Source organism: Bactrocera oleae, chromosome 2 (assembly GCF_042242935.1).
Source record: "Bactrocera oleae isolate idBacOlea1 chromosome 2, idBacOlea1, whole genome shotgun sequence".
In the NCBI taxonomy this organism is placed as follows: Eukaryota; Metazoa; Arthropoda; class Insecta; order Diptera; family Tephritidae; genus Bactrocera; species Bactrocera oleae.
The window spans coordinates 22,396,447-22,423,165 of NC_091536.1; the positions used below are offsets into that span (position 1 = coordinate 22,396,447).

A 26,719-nucleotide genomic window follows, 5' to 3' on the forward strand; every position below is an offset into this window, starting at 1 on the left:
TTTTTTTTAGTTTTCGATACGCCGCAGTACCAATTGTCAGTAGGTCCATTCATACATAAATTCAAAAATACCGTTACATGGAATGTAGGCGTCGTTGCTATTGAGTTTTTAATATTTTCTCAAATTTCTAAGTGGACACCAGAAAAAAGTTACATGCTAAATTTTTTAATATAAACTTTTGCTTCAGGTGGTATTTGAGGTAATCTGCGTGACTATGGCACTGAAGTTTATTGGATATAAAACTTTGATTCAACAGGAGCTTTTATTGCTTTTTCAAACATTTAACGTAAGTTTTATAAAATTTTAGCAGGAGACCATTGGTTTTTGCCGTTATGTACATAAAAATGTTAAAGTTGGACTTAATTTGTGTGGTTTATTAAACCTTGAACAGGGTATATTAAGTTTGTAATAAAAAGAAGGAAACGTCGGACACACTTTAAAACATATGTATGTATATAGTAATGAGCAGCGTGATGAGTTGAGCTGATTTAGTAATGTGCTTTCGTTTGTACAATATATACGCGAATTTTCTCTATTATTATTTGCAACAATAAGATTTTATGCAGCAGACAAAACACTGCTGAGTAATAGGTACACACTAAGCCTCTCAAGTCAGCAGTTAAGCTAATCGTTTGAGGCTTCAGGTTGGGCATCGTCGAGCCAGCAGTTAAGTCATCTAAGGCTACATGTTTGGGAGCAGATAATTCGACGTTCCAGTTGAAGTTCTTGAGACTATGCATTTTCGAAAAAAGATTATGCAAAATCTGCAAATTTCGATAAAAGTTAGTTATCGTTTATTATTGTATGCGTTACACCGATACCGATGTGTAAATTCCTTACTTGTAGCCATGTATTGTACATATGTTTGTATGGTTAAATCTGTATGTTTATTACTAAGTATTTCTGCAGCATGGAATGCTAATATTTTAGCAAATACTATAAACAAAACCTTGCCGACTTGTGAATAAATAAGTATATATGTGCATATACAGATTTTCAAATTTTCATACATACACATACCATAGATTTGCGTGCGGCAGTTTGGCTATGAATTTATTGATTCCATTTGGCGTTAAAAATGGAGTATAAACATCACAAACTCTGTTGTAAACAATTTAAGATTTAAAACAGACAATTTCTTATAGAATCTTGTGTATATACCTATATATTTATAACTTAATAAATACATATGTATGTGTAATTGAAATGTTTAATTTCGTCGATTTAGGGAATGTTATGAAAATTCGATTAAAATGTATAGTTATATTCAGAAACCTTAATAAAAGTTTTAAGAAATGTTTACAATAATTTTAATAGTTAATATGTTGTGTAATATTATAATATAATAAAAATACTACAATGCAATTTAAAATATAGCCGTAAATTTTAAAATATTGTATATTTTCAGAAAATGTGATTGAATGTTTTTAGTTTTATTTTCAATTTTGTGTTCTCCGTTTTTAAGAAAATTTTACATTTTTAGTTATAAAAATTCAAAAACAAAAAACAAAAAAAATTCAATAATAAATATTGCCAAACCAAAAGTTTTAATCAAAAGCAAAGTGTTTGGAAAATAAAATAACAAATGATTGCCAAATAAGAAATCTAATCTCTAAAAAGTCATGACGTTCGAATGATGGCTAGGTAAACGGTAGGTATGGAGCAAACAGTAATAAAATATTAGGTCAAGTAATAAGTTCGTTCGGTTTTTTATTGATTTTTCAAAAGATGATAACTTTTTGTTTTCTTATAAATTACATTTGGCTATAACCGGTGAGGGGTACCTCCACGGAATATAGTATAAACCATAATAGAATACTATTGCATGAAATAAAAAATTATAATACAAACCGATTTGTTGATAAACATATGAATATGTACACACAAAATAAAATCAAAATAAGATTAATTTCATATGCTTAAAAACATTTATAAGGCAAGTTTTATTTTGATTTTTTCTATAACTAATTATTTTGTTAACAAAACATTTTATTTATTTTTTGAAATATTACATACGAATATATAAAATAAAATAGCATATACTGAAAGACAATCCACTTGCTTAAGTTCACAAAATAATTTTGAATATATTGAGTATATTACGTTAAATAAATATTCTATTATTCTGCATAAATTAATTATGATGGATTATTACACAATTTTTTAATTTAAATGCACTAGATTTTTATGAGCAGTTTATATTCTATGTTATTAACCAGTGTGAGGGTTTTAAAACATTTGAGCGTGATTATATTCTTATTATTTTGCTATATGTAATTATATAGAGAAACTAAGTTACAATTTAGTTATCATTTTTATTTTTAAATCATAAAATACAATTTCACGAATAAATACTTACTTACATACATATGAATACTTTAATAATTTTATTGCATTAAATGGCTTCTTCTGAATGCATGGTGAAAATAGCATATTAGAACTATACGATTGCCTCATAATTATAATTGTAAAATTTTTGCAAATTATTTGATAAAATTATTCCCAAATATCGAAATGGAATTAAAAAAACAATATGGCAATAGTTCTTATATAATAATTTAAATATATAGGAAAAAGTTTATTACAACTTTGCAACATTTTTTAATAACATACATATGTATACACTGCAAACAATTATATTCGCAGAATTTCTTTAGCTTTCTGAAACATTTCAATAGTTATAGGTTTTGTTTACAATTTTAGATTAATAAAATATGTAACCTTTTTAATATCTAGGAAAAATATCGTTAGGAAATTTCGGAAATTTTACTTTTTAAAAATTTGGGTTTTTCTGGATACATTCTATGTAAATATATTTAATAGAAAACTCTTGAAACAATAGATGATGTAATAAAAAGCACTTTTATATATAATCTACAAACAATTTCAACGAATGTGCTTTTATGCACATATTTGTAATATTTTATAGTTTTTATGTAAGTAAAAAATATCAAGTTGCAGATTTTTAATGTTCATACTTTATAGAAAACTTTTTTTGTGCACTATTGCTTTAAATTTCAACTTTTTCATTATTATTGCTTATAAAAAGATGCGAGCAGTTACAAGGCATCAACGGTATTTTTATAAAACTACAAAAACTTTATTAAGTAATTTTTATGTTTATTTGATTAGGTATATGTAATATTTTCAGTGTTTTGACATTTGATCTTTGGTATTTAAACAACATTCAATTGCAAAATTGTTAGTACAGTTATAGGTTATTTGAAATAGAATACTTGCGGCTCATGCTTAGCGCTAGCTTAATCAAGACTTAAGAACTTAGTTGGCAGCGAGGCTTAATGCGATCATGCAAAAGTTATATCAATCCCACTTGTATGGAAACGGGTAGGAGGAGTGGTAATCAAAGGCCAGGTACATGGTTACACACATACATATGTACATATATGTAAATATACGTATGTATATGTACATAAGCATGTATTTTGTGCATATTTTGTATGCTTAAAAACACAAACAAACTTCATACTGCAAGTTGTAGTTGCGGGGGGCGATGTAATTGACTTGCCACGAGAGATCTTGCAATGCCTGCAATTCGTGCCATGAAACGGTGAGATGCGCCTGAGGTTAAGGTAAATACATAAGTGCCAATGTTTAATACTTTTCGTTTCATTATAACTAAAAATATGCAACATATTAACAACTAAAACTACTCAATTAGTTATCAAAATGAGATTCATAAATAAACAAGTTTAAGTAAAATAGTAGATGAATTATAAGACGTGAAAGCAAAATCAACACAATTCATAATACTTTTTGCTTTTGCATGAGTTCAAGCTTAAATAAGGAAATTATTTATATTATCAAACAATTCAAAACTACGCTTACGAGCATTTTTTCCAACCAAGAGCGGTTCAGATCGTTGTTCCATTGCAGTTGTTATTGTTCATTCAACAACTAGAACACAAAGAACAAATTTATTGCTTTTGGCAGTTTTGCAATTGTGAAAACTGTAATTGACGCCTAATTGTAAGAGAATGATAACTGTGTGATTTTTTCCACATCGCCCCACACTTGTACCGATTCAATGAATTGAATATCGATCTCGGGTTGAAAATGTGTGACATAATTTCGGGCATCTTCGCAGACCATGTACACATAGATGCCGTCGTCTTGGAATGCGAATTCTAGGGCGAATTCCAGCCCTAAAAGAGAATACGAATGTGGAAATGTGTCAGTAGTGTCTACAATTGTGTTATTGTCGATAAAGCGGTTGCTTATACTATCGTTAATAGCTTTATTTTTGAACCGACCATCAAATATATCAAATGCAGTTGCATTTCTTTTCTTCCATTCGTTGTCCTCTTTATAGTCCTCAATAAGCATTTTTTTAGCCACGTCCCATTTGAAGTGATACGCGATCGATTGTGGATGGTCATTGGTCTCATTCGCAAAGTTTATGGAAAACCTAAAATATTACAAACAGTTGGGTATTAAATATCAGGCAAATAATGACTGGTTACTTTAAAAATATAGATAAATAGTTTTTTAAGTAATAACAAAACAATATAGGTTGACACATAGTTTCCGTTTGAGTTTTTGCTAAATAGCACTCTGGTCAACTCTAACCAAAACTCACATTGTTTCAAAAGTTTTAATAAGCACACAAAGATTGACGTCAGATTGACGTCTGACAACAGGTGGCTTGAGTTGATTTGCTTGGCGAAACGTTAAAAAACATATAAATAAATAAAATAAGTACATGAACATTATATCTAGGAAAGACGCGCAAAAAATGTAGTATTAAAGTATTTAGCACAGAGCAAGAACATTTAAAAAAAAAAAATAATAATAATAATATATGCCCCACTTTTGACACGTTCGCACGCAACATAAGCAAATATTATACTTACATACATACATATGTCTATATTTTATATGTCCGATCTTGCTTCCAAGCAATATTTTTGTTAAATAGCCTTATATTATAATTAAAAACCAGAAACATCCCGATAATCATAGTTTAGGTTAGGTTAGAGGGTCGATCCTAAGAAGAATCACACTTGGACAGCTTAAACGCCGGTCCGTTGTGGTACCCAAAACTCCTATGAGCCGGATCAATAGACCCTTACATGTCGACAAAGCGCTTTGTGCCTATGACAAACTTTTTGAGACGGCCAATATCTGTTTCGGCCAAATCTTCTGGTCCGCCAAAAGTGTGATTGCTGACATGTTTCAATCTCAACCTAGCAAAAGCCGGACAGTGGAGGAGAAAGTGCCGGGATGTTTCCACTTCACCCTCCTCCATACAGCTTTGACGGGTAGTATTTTAAGCCGCACCGCATGAGTTCCCATTGGACAGTGCCCATGGCGGCGAGGTGAACTTTGTTCAAGGCGAGAAGATCCCCCGACCTCCTGCGATCCACTCTCGGCCAGAAGGATCGCGCAGTCGCGCAGGAGCTGGTCGTCGTCGATAATCATAGTCACTTTAAATTTTGTTCTTCTTTAGCAATCATAACTTTTCAGGATATTAAAAAAAATGGCTAAATCGACTCAGCTCGTCATGTTGATTATTTTTATATGTAATATATTTTATGGGGTTTCTAAAAACTAATGCAAACTTTCACAACTTGACATATAATATATTTGAATATAACCTGATTGCTGATGCGACAGTTAAAACCATATATAAAGCTAACAGTGCACTCGAAAGGCCACTTATGATAAGAATCTACAAAAATACAGGCGACTATTTTTAGAAAAGTAGTTTCCAAAAATAACGAATTTTCGGCTTTTGTGACTCAGACGCACGAGCCATTAGTCATAAACACGACACTGTCGGCTAAAGTGCGTGCGCTCTATACAAACTTATGCATACAAATGGAAAACATATTTACATATAGCAACCACAGATTCTACAGTCTAGATTTCTTGAGCGCGTTGTTGGTTTTGTTATATCTTTACCGGCACGTGCTAGTCAACACTTTTATAAATTTATACACACATATACGTATGGAAGATGTAGAGAAGACAAATTTATTACACCAATCATAGCGATTTCGATTTATAAATAACCCTGATTTGCTTTTATAAATAAAGAAACTATTGCAGCCAATTATCGTATTAACTAGCTAAAATAATGAAACCATCATAAAATAAAAAGCTAAAGTTCGTGCCGAATATTCAACAAAATGCAGCCCTTATGCATACATACATACATATTACCTACTCTCATAGTGCCTAAATGGCAGCTGTAGGACTTTTCGTACCTATCGTCTTATTACGAAACGATTAGTTGCGCCGCCGAAATTAGAAGCAACGCAGCATTTTTTCCACTTTTATTTAGTCAAAAAAGAAAAAAATGGAACAAAATCAAAATGTATCTATCGGCGTTTTTTACCCATGACATCATTGCCAAATTAATCACTCAAACACTCAGCAATCATCACATTCCAAGTCTTTAAATTTTTTTTAGTTTAATGGATAATGAAATTACAGCTTTAAATTCGATGAATTCAGCGTGGCAATAACCATCTTAAAGATTTTGTTCATCAGCGGTTGTTGAATTCTTTTTACATACATACATATATACAATATATGTGTAATGACTTTAACAAATGACCAAGTATTTAACCAAACCATTCATAAATTTCATTCACCAAACCAATTGAAATGATGACTGGCTACATATGTGTATGCTTTCGACATATTTTAGAGTTTATTTTTTTGGAATTATGCAAAAATACGCACATATACATATGTATATGTATGTAGGTGTGGGTGCAAAACGACACTTACGAACAATTTAGGTAGATGAATAAGTCATATGTATGAAAATACAAGTATTTTAAAGTAATTTACATTTATCAAATGAGGGCCTATGATTGGAAATGCCTATAAAATACTTGTGCTAACAGCACCTTATCAGAATGAAAAAATATATTTGTATTAATAGCTGTATGATTCACACTACTACCAGAGAATGTTAATAAATATTATATATAAATATTCATTAACATTCTCTGCTACTACTAAGAGGTGTTTCGTGTATTCATTTTCCCTATCTGTCGAATGTTCATATTTTATTACAACATACGTATGGACATATTAAGCTATAAGAAAAGGCTTTGACATAGTTCAATGCTCTCAAAATATATTGTTACTTATGTATGGTTGTGTTGAAAAGGACTATGAGCTAAACTAAAAACTTTACGCCGCATTCTTTAAGCTTCAATTTCAGAGCATTAGCTCTTGTATATAAAACCAATATAATATATTTAGGTAGTGAAAAACATAAATCGCTACTAAAGAAATAAGAGAACGTGACTAGCCAAATGATGAAAGGCAAAGTCAGTTAAAGTAGAGCAATGTTAATATACTGTAGGATGTAGATATATTTATACATAAATGTATGTATGTGTATGGTAAACATCTCATATATGTGGTGGGGAACACATACATAAATATAAGGGCAAAACACATACTTATATAATGTTTTTATCAACTCATGTTGTATAGTCAAAATAATAAATAACAATTGTTTGTACTATTGTAGCTATGTATGTAATATACATATATGAATATTTAAATTCTCACTTGAATTTTGTTAAACTATATTGAAGGTTTAATATTTTTCGCAGCAAAAGTGCTGCCTGTTTGCCTTTTTTCAAATTTTCAGTGTACAAAATATCAATTCTCGAAATATGTTCAGTCCCACACTTTTTAAAAAGTATATCACTTAATTAAATAATATGTCCTCTACAAATAATTGTTAATAATAATATAAAAGCAAATTTTACTCATTTGTCGTTTCGAATTAAACGGTCGAAATGCCCTTCAATTTCAAATTATTGTAAAATAATAAAAATGTACAAAAACCGGAAATAATGCAATAACTCTGTGCACATATTCATGCATACTCATGTATGTACATGTAAACAGGCAGGTGTGCAAATATATGGGAATTGATGATAAAAATATTTTAATAACAAAAATAACTGCTTTAAATACATGTACATACATATGGTTAAGTTGATAACATTTTTGTTTTCCATATACCATAATCGTAATTTAGCACTCAATTTTGTCAAGATATTTTAAAATGTAGATATGTTTCTCACGAAATTTTTTTTTCACATTTCGAAAATAATTCTTATAGAAAGCTAAACATTTTTTATTCAAAATATCACTTTAAAAGAAAAAACATAAAAATCGATTTATATGCAGAATATAGACATTCGATGTGTTAAATATTTGAATAAGCAAATTTTCAACAATTCTTGCTCTACTTACTCTTCTGCATTGTTGCTAATTCTTCCACTGATTTGAATTTTATGACCTGGTTCTGTAGGTTGAGGCAGAATAGCAATGAACTTCATATTGATTTTGGTTTATTTCTTTTAAATACCAACAAGCTAGCAATCTGTATTATTGAACTTTACTTAAATTCCAAATTTATTACGTTTTTGTCACCGCTTTAGTCCTTTTGTAAATAAAGCGTGATTAATTAATAAATGAACATTTACAGTTTTTTGGTTTGTTGTGGTTTGCAGCGTTGCTATGCTTGATCCGTATGACAATTAATGACGTTGGTCATTAAGCACACTTCGTGAAAATTAGATATTTATTACGCGCACTAAGAAATGATTTGGCTACGTCGGATGTCGTGCACACTATGAAAGTATGGTAAATATAACGCGTGATAATTGACTATTCGCCTCAACTGGCAAACGTACACTGGAAAACTTCAGCACGGAAACCGGCTTTAAAAATATTAAACAATTTTTGATTTCTTCAACTAATACTAAAAAGAACCATTACATCACAGTGGAAGAATATAAATATTTGTTGAGTGACGCTTATAAATATGTATGTGTACGTTTCGGTTTTGTTTCGTGTACTCGAGTATCCGCCTTCGTTGTATTTCCCACAGCGCGTGTAAGATTTCCGCCTGGCAGCAGAATTTCACTTCTCAACCGTCACTTTAAACCTAACCCGCTCGAATTTAGTTAAGTACTGAGAAATAAAATTCGGTTACTGAAAGCGGCATCCACCAGCAATGCTAACAAATGTTGAGGTACAAATTTGCTCTTGGCTCTCTTATCAAATAGATGGACAAGTAGAGCAAAGTAGATTTGGTGCAGGCGCCTGTCATAGGTTGAAATGTAATATTTAATTTGAAAAATGCTCCATTAAACGGGGTTTCTGTGATTGAACTTGAATTGAATGTTTAATAATTACTGTATGTTAAAATAACTTTCTTTATCGACTTCAAATGAGTGGTAACAATCTTTAGTACATACATATGTACATACATTAAAGATTACACATTTTTGCCAAATTTTTTTTTTAAGTATCCATACCCGTCGTTTTGTTATTTCATGCATTAGTTTACTTTATTGATACAAAACTATTTTATATCGGGGTTTTCCAAGCATATGTCATTGCAGTAAAATGCTTTATTTCTCAGCCCTAAAATAATTCAAATTCTTCCACTATACATGAGTTCTCAACAGCATATTTGAGATAGTAGAGCATAGAGAAACCAACAATAGAATAGAAGAGCACACTCGCTGTTTACCAAATTAATTAACGATTTGGAATTGTCATTTTCAATTTCCACCTTGATTGCCTGACCTATGTCAATAATCTTATCATATGCCCGTTCAGCATTATATTGTAGTAGTATATAATACGCATATAAGTATGTATGCTGCCCCGTGCACTTTTATATTTTATTAAAAAATATTTAAATGATGATTTGTACCACAACCTTGAATATTTCACATATTTAAATATTTTTAAATTTAGAAATAAACTAAAAATAGTTTTTAATAATCTTCAAGTGAGCAAGTGAGCAATAAACGTCAGCCATTGTTTGTCATAGTTGAAATTAAATTTGAAAGGTTTTTTTGAAATTGTTTGGTGGAATTCTTTTTCATTGTTATTTTATTTTGTAATTCAATTGAATTATATTACCGTGGACTACTTGTTGTGACTAAGCGTAAAGTGTTTAGGAAATGCAAAATAGTACCTAAGAATGTTAATTAAGTAATTAAGTAAATTATTAACATGCTCTGAGAGTACATAAAAAAAGTTTTCTTATTTCGCCTGGAATTGGAAATATCGTATCATACTTAAATGAGTTATATCCAGAGTTACAAGTAATACATTGAAAAATTAATTGAGTTAACATATAAATTATTAATTTTGTAATCCCAAAAATATTAATAAAAATTAATGTAAACATTTTTTATTTCAAATACCGGATTGAAAACTAAAATAAAAAATTAATCTCAAATATGAATTTAAAAAATAATTTTAAAAAATTCAAAAATATCCATACCATGAAAAAAAATTGAATCCAAAGCAAAGAATGTTAATAAATAGCGAATGTTGAAAAATACTAACAGAGAATGTTAATGCATAGAGAAGACGCAAATGTTAAATTAAATCTTTTTGAGTGCTAATTTGTAATTTCAGATGAGATAACATCGACAAAGAGAAATACACCGCCCGTTGTGCGGAACGGGGTAAAGGCTATAAATAGACACATCGAATGTTCTTAAGTGAATTATCGATGCCCATACTTATTTAGATTTATGTTTTCAATTTCTATGATAGTATGACAAAATTTAAAATTATGAAAAGCCTTCTGAATTAAAAAGCTGTATTACCGGTAAAAACCGCAGAATTTATAATAAAATAAAAATTTAATAGGCAATTTTACCAACTTATGTATGTGCGTTGCGTGAGCAATTGCTTATTGAGCAAAAGATAATAATAAACTAGTGGCTATAGATGCCATGTTCCCGCTTTTTTGTTGGCTTAGGTCGTAAGCGTGAAGGAGTTAAGGTCAATCCGAATACGAGCATATACGTTCGAATTCTGCAGCTCTTGAAACTTAATTTTTTTTTTTAATAATTGGAATCTTAGCATAAAACATAGATGTTTTTTTTGTTTCAGATAAAAATTACCTAACATACAGTAACCACCGTGAGGACATTTCTGACGGTGACGTAAGTTAAGGCGCTGAATTTACAATATTTTTTAATGTCAACGTTTGTACATGATGTTGACATTAAATAAACATACGTGTAATAAAAAAAAGATATACTAATGTTGTAGATTAAAAAAAAAAAACCTGAAAAACGGCTTCATTTTAAGTTACAAGACCCATGTAACTATTTAAGGGATTCGATGCGAGCAAAGCTGCGAGTAAAGCTTGTAGCTTTTGAATCGGCACTTTCAAAATAATATAAAAATTCATTTTTATGTGTTGTGGGTTCAAAGAAATTAATTACTGTATTATATGGTATACATACTTATGTACATATACATATGTATGCTGTATAAACCACTAAGTAAATTTCAGAATTCATCAATTCTCTTATTAAGTAGTACAATTAAGTATAATTCAGATGCAGCATGCTATAATCGGTGCCTGAATGTAGCAAAACTCGCTCCGGCGTCATAGGCGCAGTTAACGGAATCCACTTTTTCACTAAACCAGCATCCGAACGGGAAGACTGTAATGCTTCTTGTAGAGCAAAACCTACAGCTATTGTCAAACAAATTGCTGGCTCGCCAGTTGCTAAAAGTAAGAAATATATATTAGATTAAAACTACATATATATGTGTATGTTTAGGTATAAATAAACAAGTAATACCCTTAGATCGCATAAAGCCAGCTACGTTTGGACTGCCGCTTAACATCTCAATGCGAAAATCTATTGGTATGTCCTTAGCTCCGGGTGGTTTATAGTTCCATGTACGATTAGTCATCAGTTCGCCAGTATTTTTATCAACAACTATTTCCTCAGACGTCCAATAGCCGAGACCCATCATGAACGCTCCTTCAATTTGTCCAATATCTACATTTGGATTCAGACTCTGACCTGCATCTTCCAAGATATCCACACGAGGAAGATGATAATTTCCGGTAAGTATGTCGACTTCCACTTCAACAAGGCCTAGAGCACAAACAGTATACGGGTCCATGTCGTTGGGTTTACAATCTTCGCTTACAATTAAACTAATGTGTTGATTGTAAGCTGTTTGTATTATTTCTAACCATGATGGGTTTTTAAGGGATTGTCGTACATTTTTCAGGCGTTCGTTAATTGTGTTGCAACATTTACGCACCGCCTAAAACACATACATACATATGTACATATAAATTTTGGTGAAACACATATGCAATAAACAGAAAATATTTACGTAGCAGAGTGTTTCGCTGCCAATGGATCCTCCAGTCACCATGCTATTAGCACCATTAACAGTGTTGCTCCCTTCGAATCGAATCATATCCACTGGTATGCCTAACTCAAGAGACGCTAACTGTGCAATTTTCGTGTTCATACCTTGACCCATTTCGATACCACCATGTGAAATGATGACAGTGCCATCACGATGATAAATTGCTAACGAAGCTGGAAATTGTCCAAAGTATCCAATTGGGTACTCCATGATGGCTATCCCCAGACCTTTCTTTCGCCAGCGATTATTTTCGTTAAAGGTTTTAACTTTCTGCTTTCGCATTTTGTAATCAGTCGATTGTATAAAATATACCAACATTTGTTCCATTTTATGGCCTGGAATTAAATTAGCTTTTCGTACGTCGACTGGGTCCAGCCCGGTTTCAAAAGAAATATGTTCGATAATGTTCTCAATCATTGCAATTCCCTCCACTGAACCAGGCGCTCGGCAGGGTGTGTTACTGGGTGAATTAGTTAAAATCATATAACCATCCAATTTGTAATTGTCAGTAAATTCATAGCAATTTTTAGATACTAAAACAGTGTGACCCATTGGTGATTCATTGGATTGATATCCTGCATCCTCATAAAACTCACTACGCAAAGCAACTATTTTTCCTGTCTGTTTAACGTAAAATTCGTACTCGCAATGAAAAGCCCACCGCTTTCCTAGAACATTCATCATCGATTCTATAGATTGAACAAAACGCACCGGACGGTTAAGCTTGTGGGCAGCTAAAGATGCAGCACAAGCAGCAAAGGCACTTCTAGTTGCTTTACCGCCAAATGCGCCACCCAAACGTCGTACTTTCACTTGAATTTCGTTATTTTTCATATCAAGTAATTCTGTCAATACGCCTTGTAGAAGGTCCATCCACTGAGTAGTTGCATATATCTCTAATCCACCTTCGAATGGTATAACTGCAGCGGTATGCGGTTCCATGAAAAAATGATATTGCAGACCCAAATCCAATTTTCCTGAGCCACGTATATCATAATTATCTTCAACATTTAGATTTTCTATAAGTGACTTAATCGTATGATTGATTCTATCTGAGCGTCTGCTGTTGAGGACATCATGAAGAGTAGGAAAAATTTCACCTCCTTTGCCATCATATGTGATCTTTACTAGTTCGGCAGCTACATTAGCAGTAGCATTTGACTCCGCTACTATTACCCCGATAGGCTGATTGTAAAATTTAATTGCACCGCTAACAAATAATTCTTCGTTTTCCAAAAAAAACATGGGTTCATTGCCGCTAGTTGTATTTTTTCCCGGTATATCTTTGGATGTAAAAAATGCAACGACACCTGGTAATTTGAATGCGGCAGAAGTGTCAATACTTGCTACTGTAGCTCCAACAAGTTTAGCAGTAACAAAAGCAGCCCACAGTTGATTTACTGTTACGGGAATGTCATTTGCATAAGTTGCTTCCCCTGCTGTTTGCTTTAAACCTTCATATTTTTCAATAGGTTGGTGCACAGGAAAATCTTCTGGTATACTTTCGTACACTTGTTTGCCTGAGGATAGTGGACGCTTGAGGATTTCTGCACCGCTTCGTAATTTCTCTGATATTAAGCTTTCTGGAGTATTTTTCAATATGGTCTTATAGAGCAGACCACAGGCAAGTTTCTGTCTATATTCAGGCGAACCATTAGATATGACTGAATCAGCAATGAAAGTATTACTGGCTATTGAGAAAACTTTCGCTATAACTTGTGAATCGTATAGCTGTTTTCCTTTCAACATGTCTTCTATTTCCGTCGCATGAACAAAGCCAGGGTTTATACCTCCAAAACAAATACGAGCATTTTGTATTTTAAGGCTTGGTCTTTCAACATTTATTAGAAATGCAGCGTTAACGTAGGCATGTGCATTTTGTGCTCTTATCATAATCTATCAGATATGAGATTATAAAGTGATTGATTATAAATAAATATAATATAATGTAATGGTTAAATATTTACCTTGTAAGAATCAAAGATATATTGCTCACGTAAGTAAGGCCGAAGAATAATTGCTCTAATAATTTTACCGTTCATTTCAGTTTTCAGAAACTTTGCCATTGTCACTGCTTTCTCTTTTACGACACTTTCTTGAAGTACCACTTGAGCGTTAAGTGCTTCAAAAACGATGTACACATCGGAGGGAAAGTCATTATGATTGTGCTTCATGATTAGATTACCTGCCAAGGTACCCATCTAAAAAACGAGTTATATAGCGACAATTGCATATTAAAGAAACAAACAAAAAACTTTAACTTCGGCTGCACCGAAGTTATAATGCCGTTCACAGGTGCATTTCTTATAGCAACTATATGTATAACTAAATTTGAAAGTGTCAGGTTACTTAATAAGAAAAAATTACCTTTTATAAAGTTCTTTATATTGATTTTTAACGTTCAATTTGTATAACAGCTATATGCTATAGTGGTTCGATCTGAACCATTGGGAGTTGGAATTGGACAATAAACTGTGCCAAATTTCATAAAGATAATTTGTCAAATAAAAAAAAATTTCATACAAGATTTTGATTTTCATCGATCAGTTTGTATGGCTTTTGGGGAGAAAAGAGCGTATGCAAAATTTCAAATCAATATCTCCGACAGACTGACAGATAGATGTACATTGCTATATCGATAAGGCTTGTCAGTTAATCATATATAAACATACTTTAGAGTGGCACTACGTGGCAAACTTTATATGCCCTATTCAGGGTATAATTAGAGCCATAAATAGATTAACTATTAAAATTATGTACTTACATTTCGGACTGGTAGATTTGCAATCAAATCGAAATGATTCCAAAGTTGTTGACAGTATTCAAATCCTTTCATTTTAGCTGCTTCTTCAAATATTGCCATTGTATCTGTTAAACTTAAGTTAGCGCCTAAAGTTAGGGCCTTCGGAGTAATACTGTGTTGTCTGAGTTCAGACACATTATTTACATCAATAAACGTTTTAATAAAGGGATCGCGCTGAAAGACACCAGTAGCAGTGTTACCAGCAACCAAAAAATATTTTTTAACTTTTAATTTTTCGATAATTGAGAATATTTCACCAATTGACTTGGGCCAAGACCAATAACTACCGTCTTTATAATTTATAGGCGAACGTTTTGAGAGGATGGTACAAGAGCTTTTGCACAAATTGGAAGTTTTAGTACATATTATATTGTTGATATCTTCAATATCCTGACACTCTTCAGGAACTTCAATTGTACTATCGACTGCAAAAGATTTCATAGTGTCTAATATAGGTCGGTAACCAGTACAGCGACAAATATTGCCACCAAAAGAATTTTCCACCTCTTCCATTGTAACATTGCCACCCTTAGATTTCAGTAAACCATACATATTCATTACGAATCCAGGCGAACAGAAACCACATTGAGTGCCATTCATTTTGGCCAAACGTTTCTGAATTGGATGATAGCCAACACTCTTATTACCAATACCTTCCGTTGTTGTTATGTCCCAATCTGCGCACGTATTCAGCAATGTCAAACACTATCATTATAATAAGGTATATTTTTATGCGCTAAATAGCTGATATGACTAAAGGACTATATTTAAATAAATTCAACTTACAGAGTTGACGGTCCATGTTCGCACATTTCCAGTAATTGGATGTTTTCCCGTAACAACGCAAACACATACGCCGCAACCGCCCTCTTGGCACATAAATTTTGTACCTGAGAGTCCCACATGCTCACGAATAAAAGTATTTAAAGTTATATCCGCTGGTAGGCTTGACAATGTAACTGCATAAATTTATGATTAACTGCATCGCTAGTTCAAATTCTACACACTATTCTGATATAAATGTACTCACTGTTGTAAATTTTGCCATTAATTGAAAAACTCGTTGACATTTTGCTACTCTTATTTTCATATGTATTTAAATGCTCAATTATTTTCCACTTGTTTTAAAAGACACATCCGTTTTACATGACTGTTGGTCATCTACTGTCTATTTATTAACCATTTTGAATACTTTTGTTTAGAGTTGGCAAATATTTCTATTGTACAATATCATATACATACGTGTGTATGTAAGAAGATATTTAAGTGTATTTGTTTATACACTTAACTAGTGTGCCGGAAAACTACATCACTAATTAAATAAAACTTTATAAAATATTCAATATACATTTTGAAATAGTTATTAGATTTTTTCAAATATTAAAAAATTAAACATGACAAATTGACATGTTATAAATTCGATAATAAAATAATTTATAATTAAATTTAAATTAATTTTAAGTTAAATCTTTATCGCAAATTCGTATACCAGAAGTGGATGGAGTTTCCTGCTGGGGCCATTTTATATAAGCAAAGATTAATAAATTATGACGATAACAACTACATCGTATTGACAATTGCGTGTTGATAAATACATATGTATATAGCTGATAGCTCAATTGAATTAATTCCCACACATTACATTTATTCTAAAAAGAAAAACTACAAAGTGTTTGGCTTATTATTTTATTTCAAGCAAATTGCTATTCGAGACAAGTTGATATATTGCGTACTATCTTCTTTCAAGACCTTTTAACAATGGCGATAATATAACAAAGCTATGCGCTGCACTAGAATATTACCTTCCTGCAAAATACTCGTAAACACTTGCTTGTGGAGATGTACTGTTAGGTATTGTTATTAGGCTTCATATGTATGTACATTGTGATAATATGATGTATGTATGCATCAAATTATATATAATTTTGGGTACTCTGATAGGTGCTAATGATAAGAGTATGCCATACTTTGCATTTAATTTCACAATTAAAATTATAAGATTTAAAACAAATCGATTCAATTGCAATATTTTTATTTTAGCAAAACGTAACAGCAAAGAAAGTTACACATATACATATTTATGTAATAATACCTTCCAAATACCCAGTCACCAAAAAGTTTTAAATATTAAATATTGTTCGAACCTCTTTGTTACTAATTGCAACGAGTGAAAACTTATGCTAGAGAGAATTTCGACACATCTGTTCCAGCATTCAGTGCGATAGTCTCAGGTGTTGTTGGAGCACCTAAACGAATCCATTCACGTTTTAGTCCAGCATCTTTACGAGCAGATTGCAAAGCATGCTGAATAGCAAAAATCACACTGACTGCTAGGCAACATGGTGGTTCACCTGTTGCTTTTGAACGCATGAATCCTGCTGAATTTGGATTTTTCTGTAGTAATTCTATGCGAAAGTCAATCGGGATATCCTTTGCACCCGGAGGTTTATAATTCCACGTGCGATTAGTTAAAAGTTCTCCTGTTATTCGGTCATATATCAACTGCTCCGTTAGCCAGTACCCGAGCAACATAACAAACGATCCTTCCACTTGACCAATATCAATGTATGGACTAAGACTTTCACCAGCGTCTTCCAATATATCAACACGTTTTATTTGATTATTTCCCGTCAATATGTCTACTTCAATTTCGGTTAGGGCTAAACCATATACGCTGTAATTCTGCATGTCTCCTTCTTTATAATGATCACTAACTATCATATTGATTGCTTTCCCCCACGCTTGTTGCACAACATTCTGCCAGCTAGCTTCCTTTCCAAGCGAGTCTTTAATTGGTTTAAGACGTTCATTAAGTGTTTCGCAAGCTTTTCGAATGGCAAAGCAAAGGCTTTCACTTCCTACAGCACCTCCAGTAACTATAGAATTAGCACCATTGATAGTGTCACTAGACTCAATCTTAATATAAGTTAATGGTACACCGAGTGTTTGTGCTGCCACTTGAGCAACTTTCGTGTTAATGCCTTAAGAAAAAAATAACAGATAGTTTTATACAATTACATATAATAATAATATAAATTATAAACTTAATTACTAACCTTGACCCATTTCGATTCCTCCGTGAGATATAACTACAGTACCATCTACGTGATAAATAGAAACTGTTGCTGAATATTGACCAAAATAAAAAACTGGATATTCCATAATAGCTATTCCTAAACCACGTTTAGTCCAACGATTTTTTTCGTTGAAGCCGTCAATTTCCTTTCGTCGATTACGATAATCTGTTGTATTAATAAATCGCGGTAGTAGCTCCTCCAATTTGTTTCCAGATTTTAAGTTAGCTAATCGTGCATCAGCAGGATCTATATTTGCTTCAAATGCAATATGTTCCAATATATTTTCAATCATTGCTATTCCTTCTACAGAACCTGGTGCACGGCACCAAGTTGAACTGGGTGCATCGGTTATGACAGCTTCGGCCACAATTTTAGTGCTCAAGTCAGCAAGTTCATAGCAATTTTTGGAGCAAACAACAGAATGTCCGTTAATAGGATTTTCATTGAGTGTATATCCTGCATCCTGATAGAATGTATTTTTAAGTCCGAGAATTTTTCCATTGGCTTTTATGTGAAATTCATAATCGCTCCGACAACCCCAACGTTTACCGTTCGAGGTCATCATCGATTCGATGGTCTGTACGAAACGAGATGGTCGATTTAATTTGTATGCGACTAATGATGCAGCACAGGCAACTTGATTTCCACGTGAAATCTTACATCCAAATGCACCACCAAGGCGGCGAACCTTCAACTGTACCTTGTTTACCTGAAGTTTCAACATTTTTGCTATTACACTTTGAGTATGATCCATCCACTGTGTTGCTGTCCAAACGTTTAGTCCTTCTTCAAAAGGAACAACTATAGTAGTTTGCGGCTCCATTGTAAAGTGATATTGCCCGCCTATTTCAAAAACGCCTTTGGAATTAATATCGGGTTTCTGTACAAGTTTAATTTCATCGATTTTCGAAGTTTTTATCATAGTGATTCGTTTCATTTCATCTGCTTCAAGCACGTCAGCGGTGGTGGTTAAAACATTATGTACTCGTACATTATTTGAATATGTCACTTTTACTTTAGGTGCAATGCGGTTCGCAATATCATTTGTTTGTGCAACCACTACACCTAAAGGTTGGCCGTAATATTTAACAATGTCACTACAAAAAATCTCTTCAGCTTCATAGCCGAATATTGAATCGCATGATGAATTCGTACCCGGTATATCTTTTGCGGTATAAAAGGCTATCACACCTGGAGTTTGTAAAACCTCAGAAGCATCAATCTTTTCGATGTTTGCGCCAACTTTTGTTGCAATAGCAAAAGCACAATAAACCGAGTTGGTTGAAGTTAGTACGTCATTCATGTAAGTTGCTTCTCCAGAACATTGAATCATGGCTAAACATAAACAATATAATTAATTCGAAATAAATATATCATCACTTATAAATTAGAAAGTTAAAATTTAAAAAAGTAATTTCGGTTATTTATATGTTTTTTTTTAACCAACCAAGTGATAGTCTGCTATGAGAATTAGGTGAATATGATAAGATTATTGCATTTCATTACGTTAATTATTTATGTTTTTATTTTTTACTTTTGAACCAATCTTGTGGTGTCTTTTCTCAATAATATTATTTAGTACACTTTCATAATAAATGATTTTATTCGTGCTTAGATAAATTTCAAAACTTTCTACATTCATTTTTTATTATACTTGTTTTTAGATTTCCATTGATAAGTATGAATATTATGTGACTCACCTTCAAGTTTTTGCACAGCTTCAGTAACTGGGTAATATTTTTCTATAGTTTCAAAGGATTGAGTACCGGATGAAAGGGGTCGTAGAAGTAAATTGCCACCACTTTTGTATTCATCCTTTACTTTGTCTTCAGGTGCGATTTTTAAAAGGCTTTTGTAAAGTAGACCAGCAGCAAGACTTTTTCGGTATTCAGGCGAAGCGTCAGGAAGAACAGCATTCGGTTGTAGATCGATAATCAAATTTTGGAATATATTCGAAATAGTGTCATTTTCAAATAAGCTCTGACCAACTAATGCAGATTCTATTGCTTTGGCATGTACAAAATCGGGTGCTATACCGCCAAAGCATATACGAGCATGTAAAACTTTGCCTTCTGGCATATCCATATGTAATAAAAATGCAGCATTTACATAGGCGTGCGCATTTTGAGCCCTAGGCATTATCTAAAATTTTTTTAATATATGTGTAGAACTAATTGTTATTGTAAGGTGCTATAACTTTCTTTACTTACTTTGTAAGAATCGAACACAAATTTGTCTTTTGGATAAGCTTTTAATTCGAATGCAATAATAATAATTTTGTCATTCGTCAAAGCTAGATATTCCTTTAGTGATATGGTCTTCCAGGTAGACGCATCTTCTGCAACAATAATCTGAACATCAAGAGCTTCGAATGTAATGAATACATCTGAAGGAAATTCTGGATAGTATTTTTTTAAGTTGATATTGCCTGCCAGTGTTCCAGTCTAAGAAATACATAATAACGTTTTTATTTCATCTCTAAGTTATTATTTTTCATTTAAGTGTTTATAGTAAAATACTTATTATTGTACGAAAAGTTCATTAGTAGCCTCTATAATATGTACATAGTACTTATGATAAATTCTGCAACAGCTTTTATTAAAATCATGAGCTCATTGTGTACTAGCTATTTGCTAACACTCTCAGCAATTACGGTGATCATTGTTCCACTTCGTTGCGTGTTTAGATATACATACATATATACATTTATTTAAATAGATTGTAATAAAATAGTATATTTTTATGCAGCTTGTTGGAAGAGGGATGTTTCGAATGAAGAAATAAGTTATTGTGACATGTATGTATGTATGTGTACCATTACAACCCAATTAACTTGTATAATTTTTTACTCTAATAAAGAACCAAACCAAACCAAATGAAATAGTTTCTACAATACAGTTGACTCAATACTCACGTTACGAACTGGCACATTCGCGATAAGATCAAAATGTTCCCTCAATTGCTGGCAGTACTCGAAGCCAGGTTTCAGTGCAGCTTGCTCAAAAATTTCCATTGCTTCTGTCAAGCTTATATTTGCACCAAGTTTTATCTTTTCATTAGTTATAGAGTGCTGCTTTAACTCAGGCACCGCATGAATATCAAAAAAGTGTTTTATATCTGATGATCGCCTGTAGACGCCATGTCCTGTATTTCCTGCGACAAGCATGAATTTTTCATTCTGTATTTTGGACAGTGCTTCAAATAGTTCAGCAAATGTTTGCGGCCAATACCATTGCGTACCGTCGGGATAAATCATATAACTTAACGGCTTTTGACAAGTGCCCTTAAGCTGCGAACCGATTTTAGGACATTCGGTAAGCTTGATATCCTCAATATCTATACATTCTTTGGGAATCTGTATAGCACTATCCGCGGCAAATGATTTCATAGCGTCCAATATCGGACGGTATCCAGTGCATCGACAAATGTTGCCACCAAAAGAATTTTCGACCTCCGTCATTTTAACATTTCCTCCTTTCGATTCAAGTAGACCGAACATATTCATAACAAAACCAGGAGAGCAAAAACCACATTGAGTGCCATTCATCTTGGCTAATCGTTTTTGTATTGGATGATAGCCAATGTTTTTGTTGCCAATACCCTCAGCTGTTATAATCTCCCAATCCATGCATGTATTTAGTAAAGTCAAACACTTTAAGAAATTAATAAACATTATTCGTTGTTAAAAAAATTGTTTGTGCCCAAAAGTTTACTTACTGAGTTAACGGCCCATGTACGTGTTTCCCCACTGCCGGGTTGTTTACCTTTAATGACACACACACAAGCGCCACACCCTCCTTCTAAACACATGTATTTGGTGGCCGTTAACTGCACATATTCTCGTATAAAAGTATTAAGGGTTATATCAGGTGGAAAATTGATAAGATTTACTGAAATAACGAAGATTAGTTAATATAAAAATCATCAAGCCCAAAAATACAAAACTATAGGCTTTATAATTACCGTTGTGATTACAACCGTTGATATTGAAAGTGGTTGTCATCCTATTCACCTTAAATATTTCAAAAATTCAATGCGCACTTTTATTTGCCTCTCAATAATTTGACAATTATTACAAGACCTGAACTGCTTGATATGTGATGCACAACTAGTTTTCCGAAAAACCATGCCTGTTTAGTAGAAATACATTGTATTTCCTACTTACATACATATATATGTACATGTGTATTTGAAGCGTTGTTATTGAATGATGAAAGCAAAGCATAAATACAGGTGCCTGCAACTGTTTTTCTCGATTTTTGGCCGAGTTTTCCTTGTTATTTGAAGTGTGGCTTTTTATGTTATTTTACAATTTTCGAATTTTTGGCGTCTCCAAACCACTAATGCATATGTGGCATCGTCTGTCGAAGGTTGACCGTTATTAGAAATAAAAAAAATAAAAATTTTTGCGTTTTTTTGACTTGACTGTGTTTTCAACCCAAGAACCGTTGAGTAGTTGTCAGGCATTAAATGCACGCGATTATTTCGGGCTCTAAAAGTTGTTTTGAGTGGTTGTAAATGTATACATATGTATAGATAATTATACCCTGAATACAGTATATAAAGTTTGCCACGAAGTTTGTAACACCCAGAAGGAAACGTCGGAGACCCTATAAAATATATACATAAATGATCAGCATGATAAGCTGAGTTGATATAGCCATGTCCGTCTGTCTGTCCGTATATACGCGAACTAGTCTCTCAGTTTTTGAGAAAATTTAGCATATGCTCATTTGTCGAAATGGCCGATTTCGGATCACTATAGCATATAGCTGCCATACAAACTGAACGATCGGAATCAAGTGCTTGTATGGAAAACTCTTTCATTTGACGAGGTATATTCACGAAATTTTTCATGGCTTATTATTTACGGCAATAATGCAATCTCCATAGAAATGGTATAGATCGGATGACTATAGCATATAGTTGTCATATTAACTGAACGATCGGAATAAAGTGCTTGCATGGAAAAATTTTTTATTTGACTAAGTATATATCACGAAATTAGACAGCAATCTACCCTGGGAATCAATCGGAATCAAGTTCTTGTAAGGAATCATTGTATTTGTAAGTTTTTTTCTTGTTTTTAGTAACATTCATGAATACTAAACAAATGACTATAATATCGAACGTAAATTACTGAAACAATTATGTGAGAATGCCTATTCAAGGCATACACCACTTCAATACACATATGTATATACCTACGTGAATAAAAAAGTACGGGCGGCATGATTATTAACGAAACGAAAATTAAATATCCAATTTAAAATAATTATTATAACAGGCATAAGCTCAGTAGTTGGTAGTTGTTAAATTGATTATAATAGTTTTTTTCTGATAGTGCACTTTTTACGAAATAATTTGTATCGCAAAACGAGTTTATTAATCGGTATTTTACATATAATATACCTAAAAACTAATTATTTAGATTCGAATATTAATGAAAATAATTTTCTTTTATTCACAGGTTTTTAATGCAATTGCAATCGGAATGATAATACGCTACCAAGTAAATGCGTTTATTTAATGAGCCACTGTAGGCTCAATACGTACATATGTAAGTATTTTATATAACCACTTGTTCGCATAAAATGCACAATTTAAGAATAATTAATTTGCTTTTCTTTTTAACTTATTTAATTTAATTTAATAAACATGTATAATTGTAAATGATATTTATTCTGTAGTTTTATGTGTCTGATCACTCATTTGTTGTGCAGCTTCTTTTTATTTTATGTACTACTATTATGTACTTAACTTGGAGAACATTTATACATACAATATATTGTGTATTAAAAAGTAGCCACAATAATCCGCTTATATACAATACTGTAAATTTGAAATTCCCTTCTTTCCGCCAGAAATTAAATATTTTCAAGTGTTAGCAAAGTTATAAAACTAAAAATTTTGCAAATTTCCCACACTTTTAGTAATTTTCAACATAACCGTTATATGATGAGTGGGCGTGGTTATTATCTGATCTTCTCCATTTTCACAGCGTATAAAAAATGCTTTTCAGCAAATTTGGTTGCGATAGCTTCAGTGGCTTGGAATATGTATACATTTAACCATTTAGAGGGCTGGGTTACCCACTTTTAAACAATTTTAGCTCACAAGTGCCCCTCACCACTGCGATCCCTTGTCTTAATTTATTGCTTAGTTATGACACTTCATAGGTTTCCGTTTTAATGCGTGGCAGTGGTCCGATTATGCCCATCTGCAATACTAATCCCAGTCCCCAAAAAGTCCGTGTGTGAACTGGACTGCGGCATGCTTTCATACATAGAGGCATTTCAACTGAGTCTATAGTTTAAATTACACACATACATGTATATCGATTCATTTGAATTGAGAAATATTGATATAGCCCGATTTCATATACATTTTAAAATTCTTAAAATTTTAAATTTTTCAGTAAGTAAAATATGCTATTAAGGTAACTCAATTGTGATCTTCTAAGGTTCTAATTAATCAAATAAAAGGAAAAATAAACCTTAAATTCCATGGATCGAACATATGTTCCCAGGATCGCATTAAGTTTAACCCCTACGTGCTTACGAACCATGCTAAGTTGAAAGTTTCAACATTTTCTTTTAAGGTACTGTTTTATTGTTATCCCTTGCCTATTAGATATTGTTTATGCAACGCAAATAAAAGTGTTAAAGAATTTTTTCGAATATTATTATTGTTGTTTGATTAAAAAAATTATTGGGTTACATAAATTTTGTAATATCATTGAAATAGTAGTCGCAAATAGGTACGGGTTATCCCAAATATACTACTACTAAAGTCACACTTAATACGGGTTGCCTACTAATATTCTACTACAAAACGCCCAAATGCCTGTTGGCGTGTTATGTTTTTAAATGTATTACTTTAAGAATGCGTTTATTACATATTCAAATATTTTGCGGTTATAAAAACTCCTAAAGATTAAACTTACATTTAATAAGTATATCGCTGTGAGTGATTTATAATATTTTGAAAATATTATTTACTAATTAGTACATTGTGTTTAGTATTATTATTGATGTTCATGAATTGTACCCATTTTTATACTCTCGCAACCTGTTGCTACAGAGTATAATAGTTTTGTTCACCTAACGGTTGTTTGTATCACCTAAAACTAATCGAGTTAGATATAGGGTTATATATATATAAATAATCAGGATGAAGAGACGAGTTGAAATCCGGGTGACTGTCTGTCCGTCCGTCCGTCCGTCCGTCCGTGCAAGCTCTAACTTGAGTAAAAATTGAGATATCTTTATGAAACTTGGTAGACATGTTTCTTGGTACCGTGAGACGGTTGGTATTGCAGATGGTCGTAATCGGACCACTCCCCCGCCACAAAACGCCATTAATCAAAAACAAATAACTTGCCATAACTAAGCTCCGCAATAAGATACAAGACTGTTATTTGGTACACAGGATCACATTAGGGAGGGGCATCTGCAGTTAAAACTTTTTTTTTAAAAGTGGGCGTGGTCCCGCCTCTAATAGGTTTAATGTGCATATCTCCTAAACCGCTAATGCTATAATAACAAAATTCACTAGAAGCAAATGTTTTTAGCACTTCTATTGACGGTGTGAAAATAGTTGAAATCAGGTGGCAACTCCGCCCACTCCCCATATAACGGTACTGTTAAAAACTACTAAAAGCGCGATAAATCAAGCTTTAAACACGCCAGAGACATTAAATTTTATCTCTGAGATGGTATAAATTGGCTTTATAGGAACCGTGTTCAAAATTAGTCAGTGGGCGTGGCACAGCCCACTTTTAGGTGAAAACCCATATCTTGAGATCTGCTTAACCGATTTCAACCAAATTCGGTGCGTAACGTTCTTTTTATGTTTTAATGTCATAGTGCGAAAATGGGCGCAATCGGACTACAACCACGCTTACTTCCCATGTAACACCATTTTCAATTGCATCTGATTCTTTCACTTTCCACTATGCAAATCAGGTAACAATGATTATATCGTGGTAAAACTTTGCGTGAATAATGCAATTAAAGTATGCCACCTTGCGTCCAAAAATTGTTTAAATCGAACCAAAACTGTTCAAACCCCTAAGTACTAAATATGTGGACCCCAGTGCCTATAGTTGACCTTCTACCGAAAATATCAGTCAATCCACAAAGAAATCTCAAACGAGTATACCATTTGACTTTGCGAGAGTATAAAATGTTCGGTTACATCCGAACTTAGCCCTTCCTTACTTGTTTTATATATATTTTTGTTTTTGTTGAAATTAATACAAGAATATTGTTTTGTCGTGTATTTGTTAATGAATATAATTGAATTGTACCTTTTTTATATGTTCATTTTGGTTTTTGTTTAAGGTTAATATATTGACTTATATTTTTAATGCAATTACTACTCCTAAAGAGCACCTGATTCTATATATTTTTCTTTTTTCTTGTTATATTTGTTATGAAAAATAGATTGATTTAGAATTGTATATATTATATGGGTGAATATAGGTCTTCTGGTGAACCAAACACCCAAAAAAAAACCGGTATCGCGCCTTAATTGCACCCTTAGAGGTGGTGAGGAAAAGCAATATATATGCAATAAACTTTTGTTTCGAAAATATTTTTGAAAGTTTTAAAAATAAATA

The 26,719-nt window shown here is 32.5% G+C and overlaps 3 protein-coding genes across 6 annotated transcripts; all 3 read right to left on the reverse strand.

The window, feature by feature from the left end:
• Positions 1-1,697: 1,697 nt before the first annotated feature.
• On the reverse strand, positions 1,698-8,980 carry LOC106623491 (uncharacterized). Of its 4 annotated transcripts, none has more exons than XR_011397073.1 (4): positions 8,251-8,980; positions 4,272-4,426; positions 3,847-4,202; positions 1,698-3,579 (listed from the first exon to the last, which is right to left on the reverse strand). XR_011397073.1 is itself a non-coding variant. In XM_070111819.1 (2 exons), the coding sequence occupies exons 1-2, from the start codon at positions 8,334-8,336 to the stop codon at positions 3,982-3,984; spliced, it is 531 nt and encodes a 176-aa protein (XP_069967920.1). In that variant the 5' UTR covers positions 8,337-8,980; the 3' UTR covers positions 1,698-3,981. The 4 variants fall into 4 exon arrangements, 1 of the variants encoding a protein (XP_069967920.1); XR_011397074.1 differs by having other exon boundaries at positions 3,847-4,163; positions 8,251-8,978; XR_011397070.1 differs by having other exon boundaries at positions 3,847-4,426.
• Positions 8,981-11,226: 2,246 nt separating this feature from the next.
• Positions 11,227-16,233, reverse strand: LOC106623490 (uncharacterized). The gene is made up of 7 exons (XM_014243030.3): positions 16,050-16,233; positions 15,806-15,978; positions 14,981-15,724; positions 14,184-14,417; positions 12,178-14,112; positions 11,628-12,105; positions 11,227-11,551 (listed from the first exon to the last, which is right to left on the reverse strand). Exons 1-7 carry the CDS (start codon positions 16,087-16,089, stop codon positions 11,364-11,366), a joined length of 3,792 nt encoding a protein of 1,263 aa, XP_014098505.3. The 5' UTR covers positions 16,090-16,233; the 3' UTR covers positions 11,227-11,363.
• An 801-nt stretch (positions 16,234-17,034) lies between these two features.
• Positions 17,035-22,222, reverse strand: LOC106623495 (uncharacterized). The gene is made up of 7 exons (XM_014243037.3): positions 22,060-22,222; positions 21,814-21,986; positions 21,011-21,748; positions 20,307-20,540; positions 19,797-20,238; positions 18,076-19,431; positions 17,035-18,000 (listed from the first exon to the last, which is right to left on the reverse strand). Exons 1-7 carry the CDS (start codon positions 22,097-22,099, stop codon positions 17,195-17,197), a joined length of 3,789 nt encoding a protein of 1,262 aa, XP_014098512.3. The 5' UTR covers positions 22,100-22,222; the 3' UTR covers positions 17,035-17,194.
• Between the last annotated feature and the right edge of the window lie 4,497 nt (positions 22,223-26,719).

Bases quoted from the DNA above. Each gene is read 5' to 3' on its own strand.
- LOC106623491 (XM_070111819.1), bottom strand. From the start codon at position 8,336: ATGAAGTTCATTGCTATTCTGCCTCAACCTACAGAACCAGGTCATAAA. The intron at 4,427-8,250 runs GTAAGTAGAGCA...GTAATATTTTAG, and splicing joins ATTAGCAACAATGCAGAAGA to GTTTTCCATAAACTTTGCGA.
- LOC106623490 (XM_014243030.3), bottom strand. From the start codon at position 16,089: ATGTCAACGAGTTTTTCAATTAATGGCAAAATTTACAACA. The intron at 14,418-14,980 runs GTAAGTACATAA...CTCGTTTTTTAG, and splicing joins CAAATCTACCAGTCCGAAAT to ATGGGTACCTTGGCAGGTAA. The intron at 14,113-14,183 runs GTAAATATTTAA...CATATCTGATAG, and splicing joins ATATCTTTGATTCTTACAAG to ATTATGATAAGAGCACAAAA.
- LOC106623495 (XM_014243037.3), bottom strand. From the start codon at position 22,099: ATGACAACCACTTTCAATATCAACGGTTGTAATCACAACG. The intron at 20,239-20,306 runs GTAAGTAAAGAA...AAAAAATTTTAG, and splicing joins TTGTGTTCGATTCTTACAAA to ATAATGCCTAGGGCTCAAAA. The intron at 18,001-18,075 runs GTTAGTAATTAA...TTTTTTCTTAAG, and splicing joins AGGAATCGAAATGGGTCAAG to GCATTAACACGAAAGTTGCT.